General features: G+C 51.2%; 1 protein-coding gene across 1 annotated transcript in view; it reads right to left on the bottom strand.

Annotated features, from left to right (window-relative positions):
• PAPPA (pappalysin 1) overlaps positions 1-15,861 on the bottom strand; it is a 160,207-nt gene extending 144,346 nt beyond the window's left edge. Inside the window, exon 1 of the mRNA XM_072985014.2 lies at positions 15,246-15,861. Within this exon, the coding sequence (XP_072841115.2) occupies positions 15,246-15,861 (616 nt within the window). The remainder of the gene's footprint in view (positions 1-15,245) is intronic.
• Between the last annotated feature and the right edge of the window lie 550 nt (positions 15,862-16,411).

A 16,411-nucleotide genomic window follows, 5' to 3' on the forward strand; every position in this document is an offset into this window, starting at 1 on the left:
AATAATATTTTAAAATTTCATTCAGTCCATTTTCTCTCCAAAACTTCATTGTCTCTTCCCTCGGTGTATACCCCTTCCCTCTCCGAGATACATATTCCAAGAATACACTCCATATTTCCTTAGAATCATTATTTTTTTTGATAGGTGTCTTCTTATTTTCATATCACGTCATAACTTCTTTATTCTGGATAGCTCAGTGGTTGAGGAACGTGGCTGTGGAGCCAGAGGTTGGCAGTTTGATTTGCCACTGTGTTTCATGCATGTCAAACCAGCCTGGGTGGCCTTGGGCCAGCTGCACCGTCCCAGGGCTACCCCCAGAAGAAGGGAAGGGGAAACTATTGCTGAGTACTCTTTACCTGGAAAACCCTGGAAAGGGTTGCCATAAGTCAGAACTGACTTGGCAATACATGATTATTATTTAACTAAGTACAGTGGTGCCTCGCTTAACGACATTAATTCGTTCCAGCGAAATAGCTGTAGAGCGAAAACGTTGTAAAGCGAAATAAAAACAGCCCATTGAAATGCATTGAAAACCATTCAATGCGTTCCAATGGGCTGAAAACTCACCATCCAGCGAAGATCCTCCATAGGATCCACCATTTTCGGTGCCTGTAGAGTGAGGAATCCATCCAAAAACACAGTGGGGAGCCATTTTGAGCACCCGGTGGCCATTTTGAAAACCCGACGGTCAGCTGTTTTGATCGTAGTAATGCGAAGAATCAGTTCCCGAAGCAGGGAACCGATCTTCACAAAGTGAAAAAAACCCATTTAAAACATCGTTTTGTGATCACAATTGCGATCGCAAAAACATCATCGTGAAGCAGATTCGTCATTATACTGGGTAATCGTTAAGCGGGGCATGACTGTACTTATTACTCGTTATATCGGAGTTTGGTGGGAGGACCAAATCGCTTTGCTTGGAAGCAGGACCGAAATGTGAAATGAATAACAGTAGTTAAGGATCAGAATTCTCTCCAATAATTCTGGGTGGCGATTCTTCCCCCCCACCCCTTGGTCCAGCCATATGCTGCTGATGATGATAGGAAAGATTGAGTTGCAGTTGAACTGGAGGTGGGTACTGTAGGACGTAGATTCCAACTTCAGTTGACTTGGGAGGCAGTGGGAGATCCTGAAACAGACTTGCTTGGCCGCCTATCACGTCTGCAGTACCTTCATCCCGAACTGAGCAGAGGGGGTGGGTGGGCTACACAACCTCTGAAACTCCTTAGCCATTGACGACAGAGAGAAGAAACCGGAGCTACAATCTCTTTGCAACTTGAACCAACATTTTAAGAGATGCTCCTTCTTGTTGAATCATCCAGCAAAAGAAAGTCCTATGCTCGGGAGGCTGCATATATGTGTTCGCTCTCTTGGGCTTCGGAACAGAATTTAAATATCCATATTTTTTTGCCGGGTGAGGGGGGGATATCGTAGCCAGGGCATTTCTCCCCTCTGCTCCTTTTCTTTTTCCCCCCTTAATTTCATGCACAAGCTGAAGGAGCCTCCTTCCACCACGTCACAGAGGAAGACAGCACACCAGACCGACATTTGGAGAGGCGAATCGCTATGTTGTCTGTCCAAGCAAATCCTCCCAGCAGATGCTCCGGGTGGAAAGATCCAGGAACCCCCGTTGTGGGGCTGTAGGGTTTATTTTTCGCAACCAGCAAAAGGGGAGAAAGAGGGAAGGCATATGGCTCGCATTACTCTTCCCTTTCTGGATTTCTCCCTGGGGTGTGTGTTTGTAAACAGGAGACAGTGCAAAAGGGAAGGGGAGAAGCAGATTCAGGGCGGGGTGGGGTGTCTCCTGCTAAACCCGCGCGCCAAGCTTCCCTCGCACGCTCCTCCTCGCCAGAGACACAAAGGGCTCACTGTATAAACTGTACACGGCCTGAATGATTATTATTATCCGCCCCGTCTTTTTAACGAGGCTGGTGGGAATATGATAGGTGCAGGCCTAGAAGCAAACAGACCTGCTTCCCGCTTCCCCGAGAACACAACATGCCCAAATTAAACCGTCCATCCTCCCCGACAGCAAACGGAAAGGTCTTGGCTGGGGCGGCGGAGGGGGCTCCTCCACCTCTGGCTGATTTCCCCTGGTGATCCCCCATAAATCTTGAACCCATCTCCATGCTCAGACGCACTCAAGAGAGGTACGCCCAAGCCCGCACGTTGTCTTGCATCAGGGGAAACACAGCCCGCCCAGGGCTTCTCTCTCCTCCCATCTGATAATATGTTGCAAATTCAATATATTTTTAAAAATATATTTATATATACAATAGATTTTTTTAAAATAGCTCATTTCTAAGACCTCTTCCACCTTTCAATGCTAACTCATTCTGCATGAGGTTTTATTTCCTTCCTTCCAACCATCCATTCATCTTAAGCTCCTCCCTCCCTCCCTCCCTTCCTTCCTTCCTCCCTCCCTCCCTCCCTCCCTTCCTTCCTTCTATCCACCATCAGCTCCTTCCTTCCTTCCTTCCTTCCTTCCTTCCTTCCTTCCTTCCTTCCTTCCTTCCTTCCTTCTATCCATCATAAGCTCCTTCCTTCCTTCCCCTAACTGGATCATGATCCCACCAATGGAAATCTGCCCAAAAGGGGGGCAGACGGGGATGGGTGGAAACTCCCCAGGAACAGAAGTGCTAAATTTTTGCATAGCTCAGCTTGTCAAGGCTTCTGGGGAAAAAAACATGTCAGGATTCAGCAAAGAAGCAAGAATAAATAAATAAAGCACACAAATGAAACTGGAGAGCGTCTGGGCGTCAGGCATTAAAGTGGGTCTCTAAATGGAACCTCCAGCAGCCAGCCTATGCTACTTTGGTTCACGCATTACATCAGCCTCAGGAGAATCAAACAGGAGGAATTATACTGAGCCCCTGGAGATAAGCAAGCTACAGCTTAGAGAAAGCCTCAGGAGGCTTTATAATGAGGCAAAGCAGGTAGAGAAACATAGCCATATACTACACCTTAAAACTGTACAGATACATATAGGTAAACGTAAAGGTTCCCCTTGACATTTAGTCCAGTCGTGTCCGACTCTAGGGGGCAGTGCTCATCTCCATTTCCAAGCCATAGATTGTCCGTAGGCAGTTTCCGTGGTCACGTGGCCAGCACGGAATGCCGTGACCTTCCCACCGAGGAGGTACCTATTTATCTACTCGCATTTTTACATGCTTTCGGACGACTAGGTTGGCAGGAGCTGGGATGAGCAATGGGAGCTGACTCCGTCATGTGGATTTGATCTTATGATTGCTTCTGACCTTGCAGCCCAGAGGCTTCTGCGGAACCTTTTGTGCAAAGATGGACATGATAAAGGACAAAAATGGTAGGGACCTCACAGAATTACATCAAGAAGAGGTGGGACAGGATCATTGCAGATGGGGACAGCAGCCATGAAATTAAAAGATGCCTACTTCTTGGGAGGAAAGACATCACCTTGCCAACAAAAGTACAAATAGTCAAAGCTATGTTTTTTCCAGTAGTGATGTATGGAAGTGAGAGCTGGACCATAAAGAAGGCTGACCACCAAAGAATGGATGCTTTTCAATTGTGGTGCTGGAGGAGACTCTTGAGAGTCCCCTGGACTGCAAGGAGAACAAACCTCTCCGTTCTGAAGGAACTCAACCCTAAGTGCTCTCTGGAAGGACAGATCCTGACGCTGAGACTCCAATCCTTTGGCCCTCTCATGAGAAGAGAAGACTCCCTGGAGAAGATCCTGATGTTGGGAAAGAGTGAAGGCAAGAGGAGAAGGGGACGACAGAGGATGAGATGGTTGGACAGTGTCATCGAAGCGATCGACATGAATTTGACCGAACTCTGGGGGCAGTGGAAGACAGGACGGCCTGGCGTGCTGTGGTCCATGCGGTCACAAAGAGTCGGACATGACTTAACAACTAAACAACAACAATTTATTATTTAGCTTTTAAGTTTTGATACCGTAAGTCACCTTGTATCCTTTGGACAGCGATCCCCATTTTGGGACCATGGACAGGCTGAGCCTCTCAGGCAGGCAGGGCACCCCCACGGCATACTCTTGGGCACATGTGTAAAGTGGTGGGGGAACGCGCACTAGCACAAGCATGAGTTTCCCCCCACCCCTTCGCGCAGGCGCAGGAGCACCTGCATGCGTGCCTGCACACAAGCCCACCCCTTCGAACGGGCACTTGCAGTGGGGAGCACTGACACTGTCGCTGGCACGTGCGCATATGGGCAAACCAGCTGTGGGGAGGGGAATGCGTGCATGGGGCAGGGGAGGGAGATCTGTCTCTGCAGCTCGGTCTGGCTCAGGCCACGGACCGGCACCGGGCCGCGGACTGGGGGTTGACGACCTCTGCTTTATGAAAAAGGTGACATATAAATATTTTAAATACATACATAAAACATGTAAATAAAAAAATTCTTTCTTTCTTTCTTTGCTGATGGCTTAAACTACCAGAAATAGCAGCAAAAATTGTGTTAACAATCGGGTGTTGTAGGGGAAAGGAAGGAAGGAAACTGTTACCTCCCTTTAAAAAAAGAAATAGGAGGGGAATATAGAATAAAAGGAGGAAAAAAAATTGCAAAATAGGCTTTGTTGTCTAAGTATCTCTGAAACAATCCGCCAACTGTCATCGGGCCCATTTGGGCTGAGCAAGGAGCTGGCCCCCATCCGGATGAGTCCGGCTGCATGCACAAATCGACACGAACTCACACAGCGACGGGTGCACAGAAATCTGAAGAGACTGCCGTTATCACAGCCCTTTTCTATTTGCTTTTCCCGCTCAGGCAAACAGATGGAAAGTCTGCCTCTCAGGAACTTAAGGAAAACAGGAGGAAAGCAAGGACAGAGAGATAGGGAAGGGAAGGGACCCAGAGCGGCTTCGATAAGAGAAGGGACGAGCCAACAGACCCAGAACGTTACACGCCTGACATCACAGAGTTGACCCCAAGTGTTCTGAGTACATATCTTTCTTTTCTAAATTAAAGTTGGGAGGGCCCAATGATTTATTTTGGAAAAGGCAAATATTGTTGATTCAAGATAGCGATAATTCCATCTACAATGCTTCCTGCACCAGTCGACCAACGGAAATTCTGGAGTTCTTAACTGAATTCAGCTTATTGTTGATAATGAGCAAGGACTGGGATTTGGGGAAATCTTGGGACTACAAATCCCATAATTCTCCATTCTGGGAGTTCTCCCCCCCCTCCACTTTCAGGGACTCAAATGTGGCTCGCCTGGGAGAAAAGGCCTAAGCTGCAAGTCTACGGGGCTGAGCTAGGCCGAGCTCGGCCTACCTTCCTGTTCAGAAAGAAAGCTCCCAGGTGGCATTGAGGCAGGGACAGGAAGCTTGGGTGACGCCAGGCTTAGCTGGGCCTTAAAGCTTTTGAGGCCTTTCATTTGAGGCCTTTCTCCCAGGCGAGCCACACTGAGGCGTCTGTAATTGCTCACAGGTTAGGCAGAACTCAAAAAATGGGGGAATTATGCCATTTGTAGTCCAATAAAATCCAAACACCCCTCCAACCGTACTAACATACTTACCTACCGTGTTTCCCCAAAAATACGAGAGATATTGATCTTTGCTACAAAAAGAGCAGTAGAGCTTATTTTCTGGGGATGTTTTATTTTTTTCATATACAGTGGTGCCTCGCATAGCGAGGTTAATCCGTTCCGGATTAACCATCGCTATGAGAAACATCGCTCAACGGAACAAAAAAACCCATTAAAACGCATTAAACTTGGTTTAATGCGTTCCAATGGGCCCTAAACTTACTACTGTTGAGCGAAGCTTCTCCATAGGGGCGGCCATTTCGGCGGGAAAAGTTGCGGCGGCCGTTTTGGAACCGCCGATCAGCTGTTCTCCCCCGCTTCATTGTGCGAAAATCGCTAAGCGAATCGCTTAGCGATTGTCGCACAGCGAAAAAACGCCATAGGGGCCATCGCTGAGCGAACGCTCCAGCGATGGCCCGGACCCCCTCGCTATGCGAATTCATCGCTCAACGGAGCGATCGCTAAGCGAGGCACCACTGTACAACAATCTACGTTTATTCAAATACAGTCATGTCATTTTCTGGTGGAGAGTGGGCTTTCATTTTCACTTAACGAGGACTTATTTTTGGGGTACAGTTTATATGACGAGCATCCTGAGAAATCATACTAAAGCAAAGCAAAGCGTGCTGCTTATTTTCAGGTTAGGTCTTATTTTCAGGGAAACGGGGTATGTTTTAATGTCCTTTTTTTTTTCAACTGCTGTAGATGCAAGACACTGTATGTCTATTTAAGGAAAAGGCATCTAATAATTGAAAACAATCGGACCAGCAGATGCTATTAATGGGAAATTCCAAGGCTCGCGCCTGCTGTTTCTCAGGTTATCTTCCTATTGAATTACACCTGGATGCCCTTCAAAAGGAGGATGATTCTGTGAATCAGGACACCAGGTCCACTCATAAGCGCACTTGAGAGGTTAGGACTTCGATGCCAGGAGACCAGTAGCAGCCTCAAACTCAAATACTAAGCACCGAACTTGGATAAGTTACTTTTCTCGTAGAATCATATAGCCAGCGTGATCATGGCGCTCAGCATCCTTAAAACTGGTTAGCATGTATAAAATCCAGGTGAGTTAGAATCATAGAACCAAGGAATCCTGGAGTTGGAAGGGGCCTCTAAGGCCATCGGGTACAACCCCCTGGTTCAAGGCAGGGATCCAAATCAAAGCAAATCTGACAGATGGCTGTCCAATTACTTTTTGAATGCTTCCAGCATTGAGCGCTCACCATTGGTTCCGTTGTTGTACTGCTCTAACAGTTAAAGAAGTTTTTCCCGATATTCAGCCTAAGTCTGGCTTCCTGTAGCTTGAGCCCATTCTTACATGTCTTGCACTCTGGGATATTTGAGAACAGATCCTGCCCTTCCTCTGTAGGACTACAGAGTTTGGCAAGCGCTGTCTTATCTTCTCTGCGTCTCCTTTGCTCAAGGCGAAACATGCCCGACTCGTTCAATCTTTCCACTTACTATGGAGTTACTGTGTGCAGTTTAAAAGGACGTTTCGTTGTGTGACTCCCTCTTTGGATCTGGTCACAATCCCCTTGCTTTCACCCGGGAAAGAAAGTTTGTGGAAAAGAGGCGCTTCCTGTCAAACGAGGCTCTCCGAGCGAATGGAGGATCATATTCTCACGCTGGCATCCGCCACTGGATGGAAAAAGACAGCGAGAAGTGGACGGGGGAAGCCCTCGCAGTTGATGTTGACTCCTCTTGGCAAACGCGCCATTTTCCACTCCGACTCATGCGTCCAACGGTTCCTCCTCGGGCCCACGTGAAGAAGTCAACTGCTGCATTTTCCAGAAACGAACAGGCTACCACACTTCCCATCACAAATGTCGCCGGAGGGTAATGTGTGAGTTGTTTCCGGGCGGGGGGCGGGGAAGCAACTTTTGCTTGTCTGAGCTGTGTGGTTCGAGTGTGGCATTTTGCCTTCTGATTAAAATCTGCACACTGTATCACTAAGAAGCCGGAAGAAGGAGCAGGACAATGAATTAAATAAAGATACAGCGCCCACCACCATCTAAGAGCTCAGAAAGTATCCTCGTCATCACGCTCATCATCAAGGTGTGCCATCAAGTCAATTCTGACTTATGGTTACCCTTTCCAGCATCCCTTTTCTATATAGAGAAGACTCAGAAGTGGTTTACCATTCTTTTATTCTGGGGTTAGCCCTAGGACTGTGCAGCTTGCTCAAAGCCACCCAGGCTGGCTCATGTGTCTGGAGGCACAGGGAGGCATAAGCCTCCGAAACGCTGACAGATACCTAAACCACTGGGCTGTGCAGCAAAGCCCTGGAAAATATAATAATCTCCTCTATTAATGGCTGTCTTCTGGAATTCTGGCAATCTGCAAGGTAGACAGTTTGGAGATGGGTAAAATAGCAGTTGACTCAACAGCACAGAAGTAGCTGTTCCATACTACTTGAGAATATTGGGAGAAGATGCGTACCGCACGCCCAAAACTTGTCCATTTGTGAGCTGGCAGGACATTTCAGAGAATTAAAACATGCAGGAAACAATGGCTGTGTTTTGACCCGCAATCAATTGCAATGTGCATCACCGGGGAGAGAGAGAGTGAGAGAGAGAGAGAGAGGGAGGGAGGGAGAGAAATACACACAAAAACATTTGAGGCCAAGAGGAAAAGTTGTGTCAACGAGACAAAATGTGCAAATATTTATTATTATTAAATAAATATGCGCATGGAAAAAAGGCATCAAGGGGATGGGAAGGGATTTTAATGCAGCAGGGAAATGAGAATGTTTCGTGGTCCTACTGTATATGAGAACAGGGGTTATACCAGGGTGGGATGGTGGAATTAATCTAGGTGGGATTTTTTAAAAAATGCAGTGAATGTTTTTTTGCCACCCTGCAGGAGAGCGTAAGATGCAGTTTGAGCAGAAGCGACATGTGGGATTCATGTCTTGGTTTCAGACCCCAGGCTGAAACTGACGGCTCCTCTAAGACCGAGGATGGTCCAGCGAGGTGAGGAGAAGCTCTTTGAACAAGCATTACAAAATTAGCTGTTTAGGAAAGCACACCCATGCTTGACGCCGTTCCTGGTGGTGGCGATGCCAGGATGACCTCATTCCCGAGCAGCACAGAAGAACTTCCTACAGTTCAAGACCGAGTGAGCGGTGGAGCCCTTGGCGGCTTTGCGAAAGGCCACCCCCCCCCCCGGGAGGGGTACACCTGGATTCTACAGGTGGGGATGGGCCAGAAGGGGAAAGCAGGAGGATAAAAAAATCCAGGCCAGTGAAGAAGAGCCAAGGCAAAGATCTTGTTGATGCTCTTATGTGCTGTCAAGTTGCGCCTCCGACTGACGGTGGCCCCCTGAATGAGGGATCTTCAAAATGCTTTGTCTTTAACGGTCCTGTTCGGCTCTTGCAAAACTCAACCTTGTGGCTTCCTTGAGGGAGTCACCCCATCTCGTATTGGCTCTTCCTCTTTTCCTGCTGCCTCCTGCCTTGGTCTTTCCCAAATTCTCACCATCATCAGAACGGCAGAGCTGGAAGGGACCCGATGAATCCTCCAGTCCTCCCCTTGTCAAGAAAAGGGGCAGGGGAATTGAACTCCCATCTCTGCAGTCAGAGACCTAAACCACTGAACTGCCTCCGTTTCAACAATTTTGCCTCCAGAGAGAGAGTTCAGGCTTGATTTTAAATTGGGAATAAATGCATTAAAATAGGGATGAAACATTCCTGTCTGGGGGGTGGGTGGGATCTCGCTATCTTGATTTTCTGAGTCTCGCTGTATTATGAGTTCCTCCTGTACCCATAAGACTCTTCGTTTCCTTCAAAAAGTAGACCCTCATCTTCTCTCTACACCCATTTTTTTTTGTTCCCTTTTCATTTTCACCTATTGTTTTGCACGGGGAAACGGCCCAGTTCGTTGCAGCTCAACGCCCTTTCTAACGAATTCTGCACAGGAATTCGCAGCATTGAGCTGGGACCAACACAGTCCTGTGCAGCTTGGCTGGGGTTCCTTCCAAGGGAAAAAAAAAAGACCGCAAAATTCTAAGAAGTCATGTTTGATTTCTCAGGTGTTGGGTAAGGGTGTCCATCGGTCCTATCTTTGAGGTATATGAGACGTTCAAGGAAGAGTTTTATGGAAGCCACTCACGAGTGAGTTTCCACGGCCCAACCAGGATTTGAACTCAACTCTCTGGAGCCCTAGTCCAATTCTCTATTCCTGCCAGCTCTCAGGTTGGTTCCCTTCGAGCAAGCTCTTGAATGAATGGAAGGGCCTCCCTGTTTCATGACCTCCGCAAGTGACGTCTGGTTGAAAAGTTAAAGAACTCTATGACGGAAGAGCCTGACAGCCTGAATTGGCAGGAAGATGGGCCACCGGATTGTTCTCTGGTGAAAAATACTATAATCTTGTCCAAGGTTTTAACCTTTTGAGTTGCCTTGGGTCCCCTCGCCATGAGAAAGGTGGCCTCCAGATGACACACAGTAAATACCTGCCATCATGATCTTGGAACTGAAGAGCTAGAAGGGACCCCTAAGGATCATCCAGTCCACCCCCTGTCAAGGAGGCCCCGTGGTGGGGAATCGAACTCCCAGCCTTTGACTCCGCAACCAGAGACCTAAACCACTGAGAAAACTTAGAAAAACAAGTCCTTGAGTTTGAGCCTGTGTCTACACCCACAAGGCAGAATCAGGGCGGGCAACGTTCAGGCCCCTAAAGGTTGTGGGACTACAGCTCCCATGATCCGGCACAGCCAGTGGTGACGTATGCTGGGTATCGTTGTCCAGAGACCATCCAGAGGGTCATCCGTTGCCTGCCCCTGAGTTAAACTCAACTAGAGAAGGGCTCATAAAGCTGACATTAAGGGCCACCTGGCAGAACTCTGTGCCCATAAATAAGTGTGACAAGGCCTAATTATCGAGGCAGGTCCCACAGGAGCATGTGTTCGCCCCATGCATCCCGAATCCATGTTGGACTCGACCCCCTTCAGGCTGCGCATCAGCCGTCCCTGAGGTGGAGCCTCTGGACGGGTTGGATGACAAGTCCCATCCTCCCCGGCCTTAAGAGGAACATGGAGCTTGTCACTGAACCTACCAGGAAGGTACTGCCTCGTGCAAGCCTTGATATAAGCAACACCCGAAGCGGGCACGCGATGGCCCTGCCCCTAAAAAAATAATTTGAATCAAGATTCCTGTCCTCATGGATCCGAAGCAAGGGCCAGACTAAATAAGAACCCAGGCAATGTTTACACGGGAGTGACAGCAACTTTCCCACCTAGATGGTTTTCAACGATTGCCCGGCAATGATTCAACCGTCATGCCCAAAAGCCCCACCATGGATCTGCTGGGGGCCCTTTCCTGCGGTTGCATTTTTGACTCGAAAGAAGAAAAAGCCGAGCAAGGTTTGGCAGGGAGAGATCTTGCCGGCCCCCGTAGAGGAAGGAAGCATCATCTCTCCTTACACTCCGCACTGGGCTGAGCAAGAACCCGTCACTTGTGAAGGATACCGTAAGAGGGCCGGTCCTTGGACGGTGGCCAAGCGTTTCTACGCACAGCCAAAGCTGGCGTGTGGTCAACCTACGAGCGCCTGCAAGAATGGCTGGTTTAAAAGAAACAAACAGAAAGGGGGGGGGGAATGGGACAAATTAACTGTGAAAAGGGGGAGGGAGGCAAACATAGGTGAAATAAATTTTAATCCAGCCACTTTTAAAGCAAAGGGGGCATCTCTGAAGATGGGGAGGACCATCATCTAATCCCCAAATATCGAAACAGAGGCTGCCCTGCTTTGGGCACATCACAAAAAGGCAGGATTCTCTGAAAAAAGACAATAAGGTGGGGAAAAGTGGAAGGCAGCAGGAAAAGAGGAAGGCCCAATACGAGATGGATTGACGTTCTCAAGGAAAACACAGGCTTGAGTTTTCAAATGCTGAGGAGGGCCGTTGAGGACAGGACATTCTGGAGATGGCTCATTTATTCGGAGGTGACTTGACGGTTCATAACAACAATCTCGTCTCTGGGTCATTGGTTACAAGCCTTCAACTCGCCACTTTTATGGCCCTAGATGTGGCTTGATGGAACATCAAGAACCTCGCCAAACAGAGTTGCTCCAACCATAAGATTTATATATGTATGTGTGTAAAGAAAAAGAAAAAGCACAAACAGAACATACACACCCCTCCTCCGAAACGCTGCGGTCCACAAATATAAACCGGCAAGGTCTGTCCACCCCGATTCCTATAGCCAACAGCGTTTTGCTCCAAATTCTTTGGCTCAGGAGGAAAGCAAAACAAAACAAGGAAGATCGGGTTCACTCTGGGGACGTGCGCGTTGTGATGGAAAAAGCCGGAAGACATGTGCATGGGATGGTCAAGGGTGGGTGGGAAGAGGAGACGAGGGGATGGGCTGCGGCTTGTAATTTTTCCCCCCTTTCCTTGTGGGGCTTCCTAAGAAAAGCATTCGGAGATGGTCAAGACATTCCTGGGGGCAGGGGGGAGGAGGGAGAGGCAGTTCACACGGGGTCTTTATGCCCGTGCTTGGCATGGGCAAGTGGGCAGGTGAAAAGTTCACACGCAGAGCGAGAGACATACGCACTCCTCCTGCAACTTCTGTTTCCCTGCCTTTAGGGAAAAGCTTTCTGGAGTATGTGACTGGGATCATAGAGGTCAGGTATAGGGCACTGGAGATAAAGAAATAAAAAAACGGTGTAATGTGGAAGGAGAGACAGAAGACAGCGCCAGAGAGAGGGCCCTGCCACTGGGACAGGAGAAGGGGAGAGAAAACCCATCGGCTAGCAAGACGGGGAGGGAGGGCGATGCCAGCCGGGGAAGGGGAAAAACTCTCACCATTCTGTTAAGAGGTACTCAACCCAATCCCGATATTACCCGTGACAGCAAAAAAAAGCACCCACTTTTGTGTTTTGTTTTGCATCCATCTTTACTCTCATGGCGAAGAAGGATCAGAGAGGGAGGATGTGTCTTTATTTATTTATTTCTGGGGTAACACTCCCCCCAAAATAACAGAAACAAGTGGGGATATTCGGAGGCTTGATGTCCCCAAATTCACTTTTCCGGTCTCTAATCCCAAAACGGAAGTGGATCGTTATTCCTATATCAACTAGGGTTGCAATAGGGCCAACCTGTTCTTAGTTAGTAGGGGCGCGATTCGAAGCCGGGACTTCCTGAACCATCTCATCAAACTCCCGTTGGGGTTTCGAGGGCCTCCCGCTCTCGCAAGTAAGTCAAAATGTCCAAATTAAGACTAGAAAAGGGTGCCTTCAACATTCCCCACGGGCCATATGCTGTTGGGTTCAAGTTGCTGTCCGCTAAGCCTACCTCGCAGGGTTGTTGGGGGGGATTTATGCGGTGAGAGAACCACTGTAGCTACTGCCACCACTACCTAGGGGGCAAATTAAAATGTGATTTAAAAAACACACAAAGGAAATGGGGTTTCCAAAAAAAGGGGGGGGGCTCAGCAAGGAAGCAGTGTTCTAGGTCACATCTCTTCCAACCCATATTGCACACCATTCACAGATAAATGCATTACTCATCTTTCTCTTGCCTCTTCCTTGTAGGGGAAGAAGGAACGAAACCCTCCAGCCAAGCCCCTCCGGGGCCACGTCAATGGTAGAAACCCAGGCCAAGTGTCAGAAGCTCCCCTGATTTATGGACCCTGCGGTTCAACCACCCGCCGGGTCACTGCAGGGAGGAGGGAATGAGGATCCTAATACTGTACTACCTACCAGAGCTTCTCCTCCGCGGTTGACATGGGCAACCTCGGAAGGTATTTCAAAAATGCTGGAAAACGTCTCTCTCTCTCAGTGTTCAAGGCACAGAGACACCCACAACCCTTCCATGGCCAAGCTGTCCTGATGTCGGGAAGGGGGGGGCTTCTTCCAAACCGGCTGGGTCTTCCCAATGGTTTGGAGCAGGGCTTCCCAGCCTGGGGTCCCCCCCCCAGATGTCCTTGGACTACAACTCCCATAAAGCCTGGCCAGCACAGCTAGCTTCTTGGCGTCGTAGTCCAAGAACAGCTGGGGGACCCAAGCGTGGGAAGCTTTGTTTAGAGCACAACCCACATTCAACCCGACCACCGGCTCGGTCGGTCTGGGGCTGATGGGGTGTGTAGTCCAAAGCCGGAAGAGGCCCCCTGCTTTGGGAGGAGCTGAGAAAGTAGCCTGGGAATGGCGAAGGCGCATAGGAAGACCAGGGTGGGAATGCATCCCGCTGGACTCGGTTGCCCTGTTGGACTACAAATCCCATCAAAAACGGGCAAGGTCTTGGATAAACTAACCCTCACCAACCTGTTAACGGGATAATGCAGTAAAACTCCCGCCTTTCCCTAGAAGGGGGCGAAAGCAACCCCATGCAGGGATAATGGGAGGTGTAGTCTAAGGTGGAAAAAAAAATCCTCTGCGCCAGATCCAGTCCAGGCAGAAGAAATACTTCCCAAAAACTTTTGGGGAGAGGGGGAATGAGGAGGGAAGGGAAAAGCAGCGCCCCCCAAAAAAACCTCAGCCAACACAAGGCACTTCCGAAGCCCCCCTGGATGGCTAACGGGTGGGGGGAGTGAGGCGGGAGAGATGTGACCGTGCAGCTCCCGTGCGCACACCCATAAAGCTCAGCCCATCGATTCCAACCGGGCCGCAGTGGCGGCAAGGCAAGGGGCCCGATCCTTTGACGCGTTCCCTCGGCAGCCGGCGCAACGCGGCAGCGGACCCAGGGACGTCGTGCTAGATGCGCGGCCCTTCCCCTCCCGGCGGCCCCGCGCAGCCCGATCCCGCGCAGGAAGCGCCACCGGCGGCACCTCCGCGCGATCCTTTGCGCAGAAAGGAAGGCACGCAACGTGAGCCACCTGCCGACGCCGCCTCGAAACTTGCTTTGCGCCCTTACACACACGCGCAAACACAAACACACACACACGAATTTGGGTAGGATGCCCCCCCAACCTGGCCAGACGGGGTGAGCGCGCCATCATCTCCATCTCCAAACTTCCCTGCCGCCCTTCTCTCCCTCCCTCCCCTCCCCGCCCCGCTGTCCCCCAGCAAACCGGCTCCAGGGAGAGTGCGTCCCCCTCCCCGTGCACGCGCCCGCGCCCCAGCCTCGGAGGGATGCGCGCGCGCGCAAGGTCCGCGCCCCAGCGGCACGTGTCCTTGTTGTTGTTGTTGTTGTTAACATCGGGCGTCGCCGCATCCGACCGGAGTTCTCCCTTCCGCGCTCTTGGAAAAGCCCGAGCAAGACGCGCCGGATCCGAAAGCCGCGTAAAAACCGCCCGGCGCGGGGAAAAAAAAAAAACGGCGGGCAGCGCGCCCGGGCGCAAAGTCCGGAACGGACCCCTCGCCAAGGTTGCGAGGGCGCGGAAAGCCCCCCCTCCTTTGCTCTGGCCACCCTCCTCGTCCTTCCCCCCCCTCTGCGCGCACCCCCCCTCCGCGCCACTTTCTCCGCTCGCTCGCCCCTGCGCACCCCGCAACATTCCCTGCCGGGTTTTCTCCCTTGCGCGCAGCCCCCGCGCGCCACTTTCTGTCCTGGCGCTCTCTGCGCACCCGCCACTTTCTCCCGAACTTTCCCTTTCCGCCCATGACTTTTTCTTTCTTTCTTTCTTTCTTTCTTTCTTTCTTTCTTTCTTTCTTTCTTTCTTTCTTTCTTTCTTTCTTTCTTTCTTTCTTTCTTTCTTTCTTTCTTTCTTTCTTTCTTTCTTTCTTTCTTTCTTTCTTTCTTTCTTTCTTTCCTCCTCCCCCCTCCTCCCCCCGCCTGCCCGGCTCCCGCTTACCTGCCACCACGGCCGGCGCCTTCTGCCCTCCTTCGGGCCGCAGCCAGGCTTGGACGGTGAACTCCTGGCGCGGCAGCTCCACCTCCGCCTTGAGCCGCAGCTGGTCGCCGCGGCCGCGGAAGTAGAGCGCCCGGCTGGCGCTGGGGCTGAGGAGCGCCGGGCGAGGAGGAGGAGGAGCAGGCGGAGGAGGAAGCGGCGAAGGGCCCTCCCCGCCGCCGCCGCCGCCGCCGCCGCCTTGGGTCCCCGCCGAGCGCCGCCGCCGCCTCCGGGGCAGGCGGAGCGTCTCCGCGGCCGCGGAGGCCGAGAAGGCGCGCCGGCCGCGGGCGACGCGCGTGGCACAGGTGCCCGGCCCGGGGGCCTGCCAGCGGAGCGCTTGGTGATGATGGTGATGATGTTGCTGCTGCTGCTGGAAGAGCCGCGTCTCCCGCCGCGCCCGGCGAGAGCGTTCCTCTAACCCGCATTCGGCGCTCCGCGTGTGGACGGGCGCCGCCGGTCGCGCTCGCGTCCTGGTCCTGCCCGCCGCCGCTCCGCCGCCGCCTCCTGCCGCCGCTGCCGCCGCCGCCGCCGCCGCCGCACACAGGAGCGCGAAGGGCAGGAGCCGAGCCCAGCGCCGCATTTCCGAGCGTCTCCCCCCGCTCCCCCCTCCTCGCTTACTCCCCGGCAAGTCCGCCCGGGCTGCCAGTTTTGGGCTCCACCTCGCCGCCTCTTTACCTCCCTTCTCTCTCTCTCTCTCTCCCCCCCACCTCTCCCGCCGCCTTCACCCCTTTCGGGGGGACGCGCTCTTTTTATAACCCTTCTCAGTTGCTCGCCTTCTCCTTCTCTCTCTCTCTCTCTCTCGCCCCCCCACCCCAGCAGCGCGCCTGACTCCCCCTTTGCTAGCCTTTTGCAACCAACATGAAATGAAATTTCAACTCTCTCTCTCTCTTTTCCTTTCCTTCTTTCTGTTCTGTTCTGCTCCTCTCTCTCTCTCTCTCTCTCTTCCCCCCCCTCCTTAAAAAGAATCAGCCTCCACCCAAAACAGAAAGGTTCGGGCGCACGAGGTTCCCCCCAAAGATGCGCTATGCCATTTAATATATATGTATGTGTATTTTTTATACATAAGCCACAACCTCCTTTTCCCCCCCTCTCTCTCCCCTCCTTCTCCACTTAAATGAAAGAGAGAGAAA

The sequence above is a fragment of the Pogona vitticeps genome, chromosome ZW-PAR (assembly GCF_051106095.1).
Source record: "Pogona vitticeps strain Pit_001003342236 chromosome ZW-PAR, PviZW2.1, whole genome shotgun sequence".
Taxonomy (NCBI): domain Eukaryota; kingdom Metazoa; phylum Chordata; class Lepidosauria; order Squamata; family Agamidae; genus Pogona; species Pogona vitticeps.